This window comes from Paramisgurnus dabryanus, chromosome 4, assembly GCF_030506205.2.
Source record: "Paramisgurnus dabryanus chromosome 4, PD_genome_1.1, whole genome shotgun sequence".
NCBI classification, from domain to species: domain Eukaryota; kingdom Metazoa; phylum Chordata; class Actinopteri; order Cypriniformes; family Cobitidae; genus Paramisgurnus; species Paramisgurnus dabryanus.
Window position 1 is genome coordinate 23,599,993 of NC_133340.1, and position 16,813 is coordinate 23,616,805.

Here is a 16,813-nt window from a genome sequence, read left to right on the forward strand (position 1 = left end):
AACCCATTTTGAGCGTGGCATGGTTGTTGGTGCCAGACGGCACAATCTTCATCAAATTTCACAATCTGCTCAGTTACTGGCATTTTCACGCACAACCATTTCTAGGGTTTACAAAGAATGGTGTGAAAAGGGAAAAAACATCCAGTATGCGGCAGTTCTGTGGGCGAAAATGCCTTGTTGATGCTAGAGGTCAGAGGAGAATGGGCCGACTGATTCAAGCTGATAGATGAGCAACTTTGACTGTAATAACCACTCATTATAACCGAGGTATGCAGCAAAGCATTTGTGAAGCCACAACACGCACAACCTTGAGGTGAATGGGCTACAACAGCAGAAGACCCCACCGGGTACCACTTATCTCCAATACAAATAAGAAAAAGAGGCTAGAATTTGCACGAGCTCACCAAAATTGGACAGTTGAAGACTTGAAAAATGTTGCCTGGGCTGATGAGTCTCGATTTCTGTTGAGACATTCAGATGGTAGAGTCAGAATTTGGCGTAAACAGAATGAGAACATGGATCCGTCATGCCTTGTTACCACTGTGCAGGCTGGTGGTGGTGGTGTAATGGTGTGGGGGATGTTTTCTTGGCACACTTTAGGCCCCTTAGTGCCAATTGGGCATCGTTTAAATGCCACAGCCTACCTGAGCATTGTTTCTGACCATGTCCATCCCTTTATGACCACCATGTACTCATCCTCTGATGGCTACTTCCAGCAGGATAATGCACCATGTCACAAAGCTCGAATCATTTCAAATTGGTTTCTTGAACATGACAATGAGTTCACTGTACTAAAATGGCCCCCACAGTCACCAGATCTCAACTCAATAGAGCCTCTTTGGGATGTGGTGGAACGGGAGCTTCGTGCCCTGGATGTTCATCCCATAAATTTCCATCAACTGCAAGATGCTATCCTATCAAAATGGGCCAACATTTCTAAAGAATGCTTTCAGCACCTTGTTGAATCAATGCCACATAGAATTAAGGTGCGAAAGGGGGTCAAACACAGTATTAGTATGGTGTTCCTAATAATCCTTTAAGTGAGTGTGTGTGTGTGTGTGTGTGTGTGTGTGTGTGTGTGTGTGTGTGTGTGTGTGTGTGTGTGTGTGTGTGTGTGTGTGTGTGTGTGTGTGTGTGTAAATATATATATATATATATATATATATATATATATATATTGTAAGAATTTTGATTGATCCTGACCAAAAGGTCAGCCCTTCCTGGGAACACAGCATGGATGCCCAAGAGTGCAATGTGTGTGCCCTTGTAGGTGCCCGAGGCAGCAAGGACATCAAAAGAGAACTTTTTGCAACACAACAAGTTTCCTCCAGGACTCACGGCAGGGGACCAAGACCCCCAAAACACCCCTCCCGGGAACCAGAACTTTATCTCGAATACAGGAGACTCCCTGGAGAGTTACACTTGATTTTCAAACACCACATCTCCATACAAATGATAGACCTGCAGACAAATGTCTGACCCCTCTACCCTTCCTTTCCTTGTTACCTCTTCAACACAGGACATTCTACAGCACACCAAATGATTATGTGTAAGAAAGGTCATATCAAATGTAAATAACAGTGGAAAATATTCATGTTTCATTTCATTACAAAGGTTTTATCGCGACTGGTACACAGGTCTCATTCTCACATCAATAAAACAAATAGTAAAAAGGTTTAATAGAGTTAAGAAAACTTAACTCTACCCAAGGGGCGTACACCCCACTACAAATGTATCCAGGACGAGGTGCCTCCCATCTGTAAGAACCAATCACTGCAAACTGCCATTGATAAATAATGTTTACATAATGTTTATTCTATCTGGGTATATAAGGAGAGCTGACAAACATTTCAGGGAATCTGTAAACAGATATCCCGCACAACTACTGTGTGTTGTCTTTTACCAGGTATGAAAGGTTTTATATTTCCTGTTTAATGTAAATACTATTGGTTTGTATTTGTGTTATGTTTTAATTAAACTGTGAATTGGCTTTGAATTGTGATTTCCCTACCTGGTTAATAAATTGTTATGTTTGATTTTATTCTGTGTTGCTCGGTAAATGTTGACACTGCAAGTAATATCGTTGTATCGTTACGGTATACCGTAAGGACTGAAATCAGGCTAGGATCGGCCCAATCCCAGTTAGATAGTGAATAATACATCAGCTGAGGATTTGAGAGATACGACTAGCAATTGGCGTTAGTTTAAATGTACTTAGAAGCGTGGAGGCTGTGTTTCCGTTTAGAGTAACATTTCTGATTACTCTAAATAGGGTCAGCCTCAACCTCTGTTTATTTCAATATTATACTATTAATTTACTTTGACTAGAAATAATTATTGTAATAATTAAGTGTCACCTCTAAGGGGACTAAATAAAGTATGTTTAAAGTTGAGCACGCAGAGAGCGGCCGCTTAAGCGTATAGTCCAACCTCTGGCAGCGACCAACACTGATTCGCTTATGACCGTTGACCAGTATATTAATTATGAGGCCCGTACTAGGATCATGTGCGACTGTGAGAACCGAATGAACGAGTGTAACACCAGAGCTTTATCAGAATAAATTACATTCAAATTATACTATTAGTAAATAACAATCTACATAAATATTAATTATGTCTTATTTAATTGGAGTCAGATTAGAGATTAATAAACTAAAAGAAGAAATGCATAAATCCATATCTTATTATCCAATGTAATAGGAAAGACTGAAACGCGCCAGAATCCTTCGCCACGCCTCTGGAGACTGCCATTGGACCAGTGGGTGGTGCCTACCTTACATATATATATATATATATATATGACCTAATATGTTTTAATTTCCATAAAATTGCATAAATTGTATGTAATCGTACCTAGCCTCCTCTTACATGCGTTACATTATTACTACACACGCTAGTATGGTTAGTCTTACCCGCTGTATTCTGTTGCTTATGTTTTATGATTTTTCTGTGTTTTTTCCTGCATCTATTAAGGTAAAGCTGCTTTGAAACAATTAAACATTTGTGAAAAGCGTATATAAATAAAATTGAATTGAATATTTTTTGTAGCTAAAGCTCACACTAGATTTATTTTATTGTCCTCTTAAAAGTTTAACACAGCTACAAAAATAAAATGATTGTGCTGTGTATTCTATAAGCTGTTTTCTATATTTCCTGTTTTACATTTCTTTTTTATTATTTCTTACTTTTCCCCTATGTCTGTATTTGTACTAAAATATGTTCTGTAGAGGTGCTGTGCAACAATGCCAAATTTGAATTGATTTGAATTGGTTAGCTCATTTGACTTGTTAACCCTAAGAGAAGCCAATCCTTTTTTCCACTAATCATTGCAGAGAAACAAATGTAAGAAAGTTCATTTCTGTACAGTCATTGTGAGTGAGTGTTGTAGAATGGCTGAAGTGAGGGTCTCTGTTGAGCTGGATCAGTTTAAATGTCCAATCTGCTTGGAGCTTCTGACCAATCCTGTGTCTATAACCTGTGGACACAGTTTCTGCACAAGCTGTATCCAGCGCAAATGGGATACAGATGCATATACAGGAGATTACAGCTGTCCTTTATGTAGGCAGAAGTTCTCTTCAAGACCGGTGCTAGGCCAAAACATTGTGCTGGCTGAGATGGTGAACAAAATGAAGATGATGAACCTTCACGCTGCTGGCAGACAGCTGGCTGGACCTGATGACGAACAATGTTACATTTGTACAGGGGAAAAATGTAAAGCTATCAAGACCTGCCTGGTGTGTCTTGCATCATACTGTGAAGTGCATTTAAACCTTCACAATGAGCTGAACCCGGGAAATAAGCACAGAGTCATTAATGCCACAGGCAAGCTTGAAGACAAGATCTGCATCTATCACCACAAACTCAAGGATATGTATTGCTTTGAAGATCAGAGAAGTGTGTGTATGGAGTGTTTTACAAATAACCACAGAAGACACCATGTTACCTTAATTTGTGAAGCAAGATATCATCAACAAGTAATATATTAGAATTTCCTACATTTTCATGGTGGAGGAATAATATTTTTATCAATATCCTTCGTTTTATTTTAAAAACTTATGAAACTAAATGCCAGGGAAAAACTGCTTTATTAAAGCAATATGCTTAGTGAAGCAGTGGTGTGCTATAGCAGTTAAGGTGGTTTTATGCCTCCTCATTTGAGCTTATCGTTTTATTAACTTTAGTGAGAGTGTTTTGTAACTCATATGTTAAATGGTTGATGTCACAGATGCAGCTAAAACTTTCACAAATAAAAGTTAACCAGATTATCCAGAGAACAGAAAATGTTCTTAAGGGACTACAGATAATTGAAGAGGACTTTAAGGTAAAAAAATTTTTGTAGACTATGCTTGTACAATGTTGTTACTGTAAAAATGGCTTTTAAATTTGCATGGGTAAATCCCCATGGTACAAAATTAACTCTGACTAAGTGCCAAATGCAGAAATTGTTGAAAATAAAGTTACTAATACTCAATAGTTGGCTGGTAACTTAGTAACTTAACCTAAGCTTTAATGGTTTCAATTGTTTTGATTCAGTATTTCACAGACTTAAACATTACAAAAAAATATTGGATTTGTGGATTTTTGCTGAAATAAAAGTGCACTCGTGCACTTTGAATTTAGGGAGGAGGAAAAGAGGGTATTTTGGAAATCAAATCATGAAAATCAATTATGTATGATTTTACAGAGATCAACAAAGGTACTAGAGAAAGACAGTGAGAAAACATTTGAAGATCTGATCAGCTACATTAGGAAACAACAGTTTATGATGACATACATGATTAAATTAAGGAAGCAGAAAGATATACAGAGATCCGACAACATTCAGAAGCAACTTCAGATGGAGCTTGCTGTGTTGAAAAACAGAGCAGATGAACTGAACCAGCTTTCATGCACAGAGGATGACAGCTACTTCCTTCAGGTATACCACAAAACTAAAAGTCTTCAGTTATGAGTCCTTTGTCATTGTCTTTGTTTCATCAACTTTAAAGCTTTGTGTATTTGTTTTTGTCAGAGAATGGCACTTCTATGTGAAGCACCAGTCTCTGAGTCTCTATTTAAAATCACAGTCAACACATCTATCTTTGAAGATTTGAAAAAATCTGTATCCAACATGAAAACACAAACAGAGCAGCTATGCAACCATGAAATGCAGTTATTAAAAACAGGTAACAGTCTATACCAAGCCAGAATCTGACACTTCATAATTTTCTGTAAGGATTTTTTTAATTTCACAGTTTTATCATGTTCATAAGAATAAAAAATCTGTTGTTAAGAAATTTCTACTATTACATGGTATACATTATATCATCAAATACAGTAGTCACCTTATGTATGACTTTTTAATATTAACAGACATCCAGCTAATCCAGACTTCTACTCCAGTAATTAGAGAAGATTTCTTAAGATGTAAGTGACTTTACAAATATAAACAAAGCACATACAGTACGCCTTTACATGGACATACACAAGTTTTAAGGAATAAATCACACTCATTTGTTTTTTGTCAATTGTGTCAAAGTTTTACAAATATATTCTTTTGGTTATAGTTGAAAGGTGCTTTGCCTGTTTCATGTTAACTCAACTGGATCCAAATGTAGAAATTTTATGTACCAATAGACATACATTGCCTGAAAAATCACATGTTACATTTCTTGGCCTATATATGTTCCATTGAATATACAATAACTCTGTAACATCTTAGGGACATTGACATATTCACAGAAGTGGAAAACGACTGTCACAGGCAAACGTTTGCAAAATAAATGCACATACAAGACTTTAGTTATGGAATGAAATGTACTATAGACACTGAGCAAGTTTTAAGTAACAGTAATACTGAGCTAATTCAACAATCAAGATAATTAAAATACCTGATAAACTTTAATTTAAATTTTTATACCAGATTTCCAACCGCTGACACTGGACCCCAACACTGTTCATAAGAATCTGACCCATAATAACAGCATGCTGATATGGAGTGATGATTGGCACAACTACCCAGATCATCCAGATAGGTTTGAAACCGCAGCTATGGCACTGTGCATTCAGGGTTTGACTACATGCAGCTACTGGGAAGTTGAATGGGGAGGTCCACAGGTCTCTATAGCAGTCACATATAAAGAGATTAGTAGGGGGGTATGTTGTGTGGCTCTTGGGTGTGATAAAAAGTCTTGGGGTTTGTTCTGTAACCATTCCAATAGCTACTTCTATCATGATAGCAAAGAAATTGATATTCTTGAAAAAGTCTACTCAAGAATTGGAGTTTATCTGGATTACAGTGAAGGAATTCTGTCCTTCTACAATGTCTCTGACACAATGCACCTGATCCACCAAATCAAGGACAAGTTTTCTGAGCCACTTTACCCTTGTTTTTGGGTCTTTGATGGCTCATATGTGAAACTGTGTCATTTTAATGAGAATGTGTCTCATCAGCCCATTCTAAAAGGCATTAAAGACCCTAGTGAAGTGAAATGCTCAGGGCTTTCTCAATTTCATGTTCGGCAATATCATAGAAAGTAAATTAGTGTTATATTAGTCACAAGTTAAATATCATTCAACTGAGCTCAGGTTATGCTTGGGAGATACCTTTCTTCAGAGAAAAGACTGCTATTTAAAAGTTTATGGCACTTACTTGTTTTTATTAATATCTGTATTTTCCACAGTAGTGAACTCATCAAAACTACGAAATAACACAACTGTAACTTCAGTGTAGTCACTGTTTTAAAACTTAAAATTGAAAAATGTATTCCATTTCATCACTCAGCTTCTTGATGTCTCATTCTGAGATGATTTTCAAGCAGTATGTGGTGTTGCAGAAAATTTTAATTATGCAGTTTCTGGGTCAGTTTCCCAGACAGGCATTAGACTAGTTCTAGACTAAAATAAAAGAGCTGTCCAAACTGAAAACAACTTGCACTGACATTTCTTAAAATACATCAGTGCCCTATGTTCTGCCTCAAAATGCACACAATTAATGTTTTTAGTAAGGCATGTTCGTCAAAACTAGTTTCTTTTCTAATTAAACTAAGACCTAGTCTTGGCTAATCCCTGTCCGGGAAACCACCCCTCTATGTTTATATTGTAAGACTGACACCAAATGGCTGAATTCAGAGGGACCCTTTTTCTAAAAAAACATTGAATTCCTGTGAGAATCAACATCTCTAAAATCTTTCACAAAGTGTTTACATCTACCTCCAAGACAAAGTGCGGAGACAGAAGAGACACACCTCACCAAGATTACTCACATCTGTTTCTTCTCCCCCTCTCCTCATTCTCTCAGCTCAGAGCACCTTAAATCTCACTTATAAACTGTATATGAAATGCTACATTCTACATGGACAAAGAATCTAAATCTGGTCCAGTTTGATATCATTTGAAATGTCTCAGTTTGTACAGTGAGTGTACAGTGGTTTCACTCATATAGCAACAGAAGTCAATGTTAAGTGTAACAATAAACTAGAAAATGCATTTTTGGAGGAACTGTGAAAGTGTGCTTGCTCTAGTGCCGCAGATGTAGTTTTTTATGTTGTGCATCCTCACATTGGAGACCCAAGTTCATGTACAAAGTTTGGTTTCAATATGTGAAAGCGTTCCTATATCATATTAATTATACCACTAATGGTGATGGGTGATGACTGTCTACATATTGTTTGTGTAATATTGTCTTTGTTTTTATAGTGTCATGTCATATGATGCCCTGAATTTAACACTTTCTAGCCACATGATGAGTGATTACCTTTCCTATGTATTGTACTGCAAAGCCTTTTTAGCCATGTCTCTGTTTACATTATTTTAAACAGCCAAAACAAATAATAATGAAAATGATGTCGTTTTATTTTCAGTTAATATTTTTTTCTGTAGAAATCTACTACAAAGGTTTAACATTTTGTAGCACATGTCAAAAAGTTGTAGCCCATGTATAAAACAATGTTCAATATAATATATAGTTGAATATCTTATGATCATATGAAATCAGTTTTTTTTTTCATAAATTCTGCTTAGGTTATTGTCCAAATTAAATAATATGGTGGCATAATAAAAGTGTAGTTTATTTATTTAAAAAACCAATAAACATAATCAAATGTTTATCTTTGAACATGAAGCAGTGTAATTAGCCATGTTTGTGTATAACAGGTTCCAGTTACACCGAATTAAGTATTATGGTGCAAACAACAAACAAAATTGACGTCCACACATGTGGAGATCCAGGTCTTAGGAGGTTAAATGTTAAAGTATATTTTATATTATAAAAGTATTTAATTGACATTATATATTTAAAATTATTCACTGAAATATTATTATAATAAATGCATATATAATTACCTATTTAAAATATATTTAAATTTGTTAAGTATGCTTAATTTTTTTAACTGTTAAATTTAGTAGTAATATGCTAATACTACAGAACACTAGATTTTAATAGTTTACTTTATTAAATATTAGTGTTTTTTCCTTCAGTTATTTAAGTTACAGACAGACTTTTATTTTGGCACTTAACCATATAGAATAAAAGACTGATTTCTAGAGTCTGCGCTTTTATCAAAATAAACTCGTGAAATAAACTCTTAGAGCAGCTCTGGAGATTATGTTCACCTGCTTATATGTTAAATCCACTAGTGTCACACGTGTAGTATGTTAAACCGCGAAACTTATTTACTGAAGAGACACGCAGAACAAGCGACCTCTTGCCTCACGCGCGATAAAGGGTTGTGCATCAGTAATAATCTTACATGGGGAAACACAGAACTCCATCGGTTATTAAACAAAGCCTCGAGGCAAATCATTGTTGACTGACTCAAGTGACTCGCACAAAACAGATCAGTTTAGTGAGTGACTCAGAATAACCTGAATCCTTAACTCTTTCGCCACCAGCATTTTTCATGATTTTCACAAAAGTTTAATGCCTTCCAGAAAATGCTCCTTTTCAAATATATAAACATAAAATATATGAAATAAAAGAACAGACCCTCTGCCTTCAAACAAAAAATCTGTTTCAACCTACCTTCATGTGTTCTGTTTTTATCACCTCTCAAATATATGTAGGTTTCATCAAAAACACCAAATTTTTAGCAAAAAGCAGAGATAATTCTATTTTTGTGAAGCACTTTTGATAGAGATCAGATGCAGAGCGATCTTTAAAACATACACGGACATACAGCTGTTTGCCCTAGGGCAATACTTCCGTTTTTTTTAAGTTGCGGAAGATTGTAGATTGAGCTGTATTGCAGATTGACGAGATAACTCGAGTCGTCAATGGTGGGGAAAGAGTTAAAAAGATCTGGGTTGACCATCACTAGAAAAAGGACACTATCTCAATGAGAGATCTGCTTGCACTCAGCACTCTGCTGCCCCTCCCCCACTAACAGAGCCTCAACAAAAGGGGCTGCCCCTCCCCCACTATGCCAGCAACACCTACCTGTGGACATCTGTCTGTAAATAATGCTGTACTCCCAGTTTTGTGAAGTTCAGACAAAATGACCTGTGAATCACTCATGAGTTGCAGCTCCTGGGTCCATAAGATCCAATCACCACCAAATTCCCAACATTACAACAATACGGACAACTGGCACATCCGGGAACTTGACTGTAAATTTCGTCACCGCCCCTTTTTTGGGGGAAAACAAACTAGACTTCTCATAGACTTCCATACAAAATAGCGAAACAAAGCAACGTTCGTACACACCCGGCAGGCGTAAATAACTTAAGAACTCACTCAGATTAAACATGTTGAGTAACTATCTGTCCACCCTGCCTGCCATAGAGCGCAAAAGATACATTAACACATTTCTTAACACTCACTTAACTTGCCAATCCTCTAAAAAGCCACACCTCTTTCAACCTATCATTCTAAAGAATCAAACGCGAAAGTTCATTTCTGTACAGTCACTGTGAGTAAGTGTTGTAGAATGGCTGAAGTGAGGGTTTCTGTTGAGCTGGATCAGTTTAAATGTCCGATCTGCTTGGAGCTTCTGACCAATCCTGTGTCTATAAACTGTGGACACAGTTTCTGCAAGAAATGTATCCAGCGCAAATGGGATGCAGATGCGAACACAGGAGTATACAGCTGTCCCTTATGTAGGCAGAAGTTCTCTTCAAGACCGGTGTTGGGACGAAATGTGATGCTGGCTGATATGGTAGACAGAATGAGGAAGATGAGCTCTAACTCTTCAAGTAGACAACCGGCTGAACCTGATGATGAACAGCTATTAAGACCTGTATGGTGTGCCTCGCGTCTTACTGTGAAGTGCACTTGAAACTTCACAATGAATTGAACCCAGGGAATAGGCACAGGGTGATCAATGTCATAGGCAAGCTTAAAGACAAGATCTGCACAAATCACCACAAACTCAAAGATGCTTATTGCTGCGAAGATCAGAGAAGTGTGTGTGTAGATTGTATAAGGTGGAAACACAATGGACACCATATTACCACGAATCATGAAGCAAGACATAAACAGCAAGTAATACATTACACCTTCACACATTTGATTTCGACGTAATTGTTACAGTAGTAACTCACACATTATCTGGTTTATGTCATAGGAGCAGCTAAATAATATACAAATGAAAGTTAACCAGAGGATCCAGGAAACAGAAAACACCTTGAAGACACTCCAAAAGGCTAAAGAGGACTTTAAGGTAAGTTGTCTGGTAAGGAACTGAAGCGTGTAGGCAGTGATGGGTATTTCAGGTACATGTATTTACAATAATACGTATTTTGGGACGGGATAGTTAGTCAGTTGGCAGAACGCTCTCCACTTTAAGTCTAAATAAAATAACATATGTATATGTACGGGATAATGTAGAGGCAGGACCCGACGCGAAGCGGAGGGTCTTGTATCACACTGAAGGGGCTTATTTCCCAATAACTACCGGCTGCCTCTACATTATCCCGCTTATTACACGGCTACTTGCCACATAAGAAAAAAAACTGGACATGAATATGAATTTGAAACATTTTATTGGCATATTTGTTTTAAATTAACATTTTTATCCTTCCGCGAAACTTTGCACCGTTGCATAAAATGATCGTAATACCTTATTAAGATCCTCTGCTTCATACTTGTCTGTCTCCATTTTTTTCTCTTTAACCAGTCTTTGAGAAGTTTTAATGCCCATTCTGTTTTTTTTTTTGTGTGTTGTTGGCTTCGTAGCTGTCATGCTCTATTTTGTCAAGTTCAGTCTCAGTAAGCTGTCTGTGTCTTGTCGTGGTTGTCGAGTGTTTGTCACAAGATGGCGCCAAACAGACAGTAATCTTTATTGATCTTTATTGGCGCGGAGCGATTTTACTCGTGCAAGTAGTCCGGCTATGCGTTATTATTTTGGAGCGGTTATTATTTGAAAAGAACGAACCTGCAAATGTCTCAACTGACCAATCAGAATCAAGCATTCCAGAGAGCCGTGTAATAAAAATATATAACATGTTAACCACAATGAATAGATAATGCAGACAAATATAAGCAAAAACATATGGCGTGTTGCATATTCAAGCTTTATGCAATGCTCTGTTACTGGGTAATTTGAGTATTTGTTTCATTTGAAAAACAAATGAATGAAGCACATATGGACACTTCACATTATTTTTATTGACTAAATATAGTTTAATGGTCATTTAAATAAGTTTGGTGCGTAAATCCAGTTAATGCCAAATTGAACATCAGTTATGTATGTATACTTATAGAAGTCATCACAGGCTCTGGAGAAAGACAACGAGGAAACCTGTGAAGAACTGATCAACTACATAAGGAGACAACAATCTGTGATCAGAAACATGATTAAAGAAAAAGAGCAGAAAGAAATACAGAGATCAGACAGCATTCAGAAGCAACTTCAGGTGGAGCTTGTTGTGCATAAAAACAGAGCAGATGAACTGACGGAGCTTTCATGGACAGAGGATGACATCTACTTCCTCCAGGTAACATTACAAAACTGAAAGTCCTTTCTTTATCATTTGCTTTGTTCCTTCAACTTTAAGGCTTTATTTGTGTATTTGTTTTCTGTAGAGATTGCCTCAACTCTGTGCATCGTCAGAGTTTCCGGCTCTACCAAATATCACAGTTAATACATCCGTCTTTGAAGATATGAAAAAATCTGTGTCTAACATGAAAACTCAAGTAGCACAGCTGTGCAAGCGTGATATGAAGATATCCATAACAGGTAACAGTCTACAAATGTAGTGCTTAACCGTAACTGGTCCTACAATTTAACATATTATGATAGTGGTACAACTATTCGTGATACAACTATTTGAAAATCTGAAATCTAAGGGTGCAAAAAAATCTACATTTTGCAGAAAATCACCTTTAAAGCTTAACTAAACCCCTGGTCAGAGTCTGACTCCACCCACTGGTAATATTTAAAAAATAACATAAAAGAAAAATCTATAATTTTGACCCATACAATGTTTTGTTGTTGGCAATTGTGTAAAATATTCCCATGCGACGTTAGACTGGTTCTGTGGTCCAGGGATACATATAGCTATTATAGTATGTCTACACATTTCTACTATGACATGGTAAACAGTATATATCGTCATAGTAATCACCTTATGAATTCCTTAAATATTAACAGACATCCAGCTAATTCAGACTTCAGCTCCAGTAATGAGAGAAGATTTCCAAAGATGTAAGTAACTTTATAAATAAATGCAACACACATACAGTTACAGCAGAAATGAATTTTATAGAGAAATCATACATTTTTATGTCAATTGTTTCATGTTTTTTTTTTCTTTATTCCATTGATGATATGATGAGTAAATATAATAATTCTTTAAAGCCTTAGAGACAGGGACATATTGATCAAAAAAGCTAAAAACAAAATTGAAACCTTTTCAAAATAAACGCACATTCGAGTACATATTTGTAAATAAAATGTAGTGAAAGTGAAATGTTTTGATAATATGGTCAAGTAACCAATACTCAAAATGTGTCTTCAAGCCTGACTCTCTAACCAGTTTGATCATCTCTAACCTAACTATTACTTCACCAGATCTCCCACCTCTGACATTGGACCCCAAAACTGTTCATAAAAATCTTACCCTGAGTGATAATAACAGCACGCTGACATGGATAGATGGTGACAACAACTACCAATTTACTCCAGAGAGATTTTCACACTTAGCTCAGGCTCTTTGCATGCAGGGTTTGAGTAAATGCAGCTATTGGGAAGTTGAATGGGGAGGTACACAGATCTACATAGCAGTCGCATATAAAGGGGTTGAAAGACATGGATGTTCCAGCTGTTTGGGTCTTGGACATAATGAAAAGTCTTGGAGTTTGTGCTGTAGCCCTTCCAGGAGCTACGTCTGTCATAACTATAAAGAAACTGATGTTTATGTAAAAGTCTGCCAAAGAGTTGGAGTTTATCTGGATTACGCAGCAGGAACTCTGTCCTTCTACAATGTCTCAAACACCACAATGTACCTAATCCACCAAATCAGTGGCAAGTTTTCTGAGCCACTGTACCCTGGTTTTTGGGTGTTTGATGGCTCATATGTGAGACTGTGTCATTTTAGTAAGAATGTGGCTATTAAAGATTTTAAAGATAAAAGTCATGTGAAATGCAATGTATTGTCTCAGTTTTACTTTTTACGTGATAACGACTCAGATCCGATAATACCTGAAGGTAGGGAATGGAGATGACCGTTGAATTGGGAGCTCGCTAGAGAGGCCAATCTGCTTCGAGTGTAACTAAGAGCCAATAAACATTGGCATGCAGTATTTGCATATGCCGGCAATGCTCCGCCGGGAGAGTATAAAATCCGCCGGCAGCTGAACTGCATTTCATTTTTCACTGAGCAGCCGAGCATAAGAACCCGGCCATCTCAGCAATGGTCGGACACTACTTAAGTATTTTTTACTTTCTACATAAAAGTAAATTTTTTGGTATTCGTATTTTATCAGTGTTTTTCTTTGGAAAACATAAATTCCAAAGCATATTATCATAATTTTTACTCCACTTCATTTAATGATTTCAAGTTTTTGGTTTATATTAGTACTTTTGTACTTTTACTCAAGAAAAGTAAAAGTACACAATTTTTATGTAATTAGGTATTAAATCAATTTTAATATGCAATATAAAAGAAATACACAGTATGATTCTATGCTTTAGAATGTTGTAAACATTTTTTAGTAAAGTAAATTTTTTTTCCAAGACAAACACTCTGATAAAGCACAGATGCTTGGAAAATTTACTTAAAATACTCAAGTAGTGTCCACCTCTGGCAATGGTACAGTAACCGTGGCAAGGGGACACGACATCTTTGTTCCCTACTAAAGGATCCTACCTTAGATCCTCACGTGCAGAATGTTTTTATTATTGTGTTTTTTTGTTTTATTCCTAATTATTTATTTACATAATCATCATAATCATTTTATAATCATTAGTTATCCATAAAATTGTTTATTTGATTATTCAATATTATTTTATTATTATCCATTTCATTAATATCATTTTTATCATTACATTATTGTTTATTTATATTGTTTATTCATTTATTCATTCATTTATTCATTATATTTCTATATTTTATTCATTTATTCATTATATTAATATGTTTCATATGTCTTATTGATTTCATTGTTCAGTCTTATAGTTGTCTCACATTTGTGAAGTTTTGTGAGCTGTCCTGTCTCTCTGTAAACAGAGATAGATAAAGAGAATGTTTATGAAAGCTCAAGGTTTGTGGGATGTTGCTATTAAGCATTTTGGTATAACAGTGCATGTTGAATTCATGCTGGTTAGACGAGTGTTGAACGAGGTTTGAACATTGAGACATATGCAACTGAAGCTGTCCATCAATAAAACTCTGTTCTATTTTATCATCCAAACCTGTGTCTCATGTCCTCTGTTTGTGCTCTTCTCTAGCAATGATTGATTAAACTCTTAACTGACAGAAGCCTGTTAAACAAGTACATTTATATTTTCTGACGTAATCTGGTGTCTGGGGCTGGGGCTATGGATAACTGATCTAACACATGTGAGATCAGATGGCACACTTTCTCAAATTCATAAGTTTACCGTGTCCCAAACTAGGGGTTGGGATTGCAAGGTGTTCATGAGTTTATAAAAAAAATGCAAATAAATACTTTGTAAATAAAAATGTAAATTAAACATTTACTAAAAAGTTTTTATTTTATTTTGTTTAATCTAAATGTCATGTGACCATTACACAACACTACAATATATCAGAAAACCAAATACTGATGATGCCAAATGAACAGATACAATTTATGTACCAACAAAATAAAATTACCAGATGAAGGTACAATCAAAGGTATAACTTAAATAACTTACAATGGATGGAAAGCTTTTTGAAGTTAAACATGCAAATGTGCTATTAAATTTTTGAAATATTTCAGAGGTTGTATAGTACTTAAGTATTTGTACTTTCTGCATACAAGTAAATTTTCATTTAATCGTATTTTATCAGTGTTTTTCTTTGGAACACATACATTCCCAAACACATTATCATAATTTTTACTCCACTACATTTCATAATTTCATGTTTTTGGTTTATATTTAATATTTAAGTACATTAAACATCTAGTAATTTTTTTTACTTTTACTTAAGTAAATTTTTTTTTCGTACTTTTACTCAAGAAAGTAAAAGTACACAATTTTTATGTAATTACGCATTAAATCAATTTTAATATGCAATATATAATGAATACACAGTATGATTTTATGCTTTAGAATGTTGTGAAAATTTTTTAGTAAAGAAAAGAAACATTTTTCCCAAGACAAACACTCTGATAAAGCACAGATGCTGGGAAAATGTAACTAAAATACTTAAGTATTATACATCTCAGAAATATTAAGTTTATTTTTATTATTACTTTAATAAATCATTTATGTCAAGGGGCTTCAGCTTACCATTACCTGTATGAGGAAAATGTTTCATGAATGTAAATTAATGTTATTTTGTTTAGATATCCTTCAGTTTTTGTCAGTTGACATATATATCTATGTTATTTTAACTTAAATATTTAAGTTAAACAACTTTGACTATTTTTTATAAGTTAAGTCAACTATTCACTGTCAAAACCTAAAGTAGTAGGTCAAATAGACTTGCAAAACCAAATTGTTTTAAGTTCATGCTGCATTTTTTGTACAGTATAATGAAGTTAGATATTCACACTGTATAATGATCATTGTACAGATGAGTGGACAGACAGGCAGACAGACAGATATCTAAAATTTGTGTAAATAAACATACAGCAGTACAAAAAGCAGCAAAATATATAAAAGCATGCTACATCTTTCACAATCTTTCTCTGTAGAATTGTATGATCTTTGCTGCTCATTGGTTGAATCTTCAGGGAGTTCAATCTCTATTGTGAGAGAATTCTGCTCATTGTTCATTTGTTTGAGGAATTCTGCTCGGCTCAAGTTTTTAATGTCTTTTATAAGATCGAGACTTATCCGATAGGTGCGATTCCGGTCAAACTGCACCTGACCCAAGTGCTGAGTCACATGAACATCATTTAACCAGACTTTACCATTATTTCTTGAACATACAGAAACAATGAGACGATCCGTGTTGCTGCCATCTGAATATCCTGTGTAATATTCAGTGACATAATCAGGAAGTAAGTCAGGGTGAGTCAGGTTGCCTGTCTTGTAGTATTGATGGTTTAAAGGAAGAATTCTCTCTGTGTTATTGAACCGATGGAAGCCAAAACGTCCATTCGCTGGGTCATGCCGTGTATATAGACCGTTGGAGTCAATGTCAACATAATCATGGGCAAACCACCACAACAACTTGAGGCCGTGTCTGGGATCTGGCTGCCCAAACTTGGCATCTCTCAGCT

The 16,813-nt window shown here is 35.7% G+C and overlaps 2 protein-coding genes across 3 annotated transcripts; both read left to right on the top strand.

The window, feature by feature from the left end:
- The first annotated feature begins 3,389 nt into the window (after positions 1-3,389).
- Positions 3,390-6,519, top strand: LOC135786264 (tripartite motif-containing protein 16-like protein). Its single transcript, XM_073814596.1, has 6 exons — positions 3,390-3,896; positions 4,226-4,321; positions 4,685-4,918; positions 5,012-5,165; positions 5,353-5,406; positions 5,903-6,519. The coding sequence occupies exons 1-6, from the start codon at positions 3,390-3,392 to the stop codon at positions 6,517-6,519; spliced, it is 1,662 nt and encodes a 553-aa protein (XP_073670697.1).
- A 3,687-nt stretch (positions 6,520-10,206) lies between these two features.
- LOC135785726 (tripartite motif-containing protein 16-like) lies at positions 10,207-14,989 on the top strand. Of its 2 annotated transcripts, XM_065295229.1 has the most exons (6): positions 10,207-10,459; positions 10,542-10,637; positions 11,680-11,913; positions 12,002-12,155; positions 12,570-12,623; positions 12,990-14,988. In XM_065295229.1, the coding sequence occupies exons 1-6, from the start codon at positions 10,217-10,219 to the stop codon at positions 13,640-13,642; spliced, it is 1,434 nt and encodes a 477-aa protein (XP_065151301.1). In that variant the 5' UTR covers positions 10,207-10,216; the 3' UTR covers positions 13,643-14,988. The 2 variants fall into 2 exon arrangements, with proteins under 2 accessions (XP_065151301.1, XP_065151302.1); XM_065295230.1 differs by lacking the exon at positions 12,570-12,623 and having other exon boundaries at positions 12,990-14,989.
- The last annotated feature ends 1,824 nt before the right edge of the window (positions 14,990-16,813 follow it).

Bases quoted from the DNA above. Each gene is read 5' to 3' on its own strand.
- LOC135785726 (XM_065295229.1), top strand. From the start codon at position 10,217: ATGGTGTGCCTCGCGTCTTACTGTGAAGTGCACTTGAAACTTCACAAT. The intron at 12,156-12,569 runs GTAACAGTCTAC...AAATATTAACAG, and splicing joins TATGAAGATATCCATAACAG to ACATCCAGCTAATTCAGACT. The intron at 12,624-12,989 runs GTAAGTAACTTT...TTACTTCACCAG, and splicing joins GAGAGAAGATTTCCAAAGAT to ATCTCCCACCTCTGACATTG.
- LOC135786264 (XM_073814596.1), top strand. From the start codon at position 3,390: ATGGCTGAAGTGAGGGTCTCTGTTGAGCTGGATCAGTTTAAATGTCCA. The intron at 3,897-4,225 runs GTGTGTATGGAG...TTGATGTCACAG, and splicing joins GCTTTGAAGATCAGAGAAGT to ATGCAGCTAAAACTTTCACA. The intron at 4,919-5,011 runs GTATACCACAAA...TGTTTTTGTCAG, and splicing joins ATGACAGCTACTTCCTTCAG to AGAATGGCACTTCTATGTGA.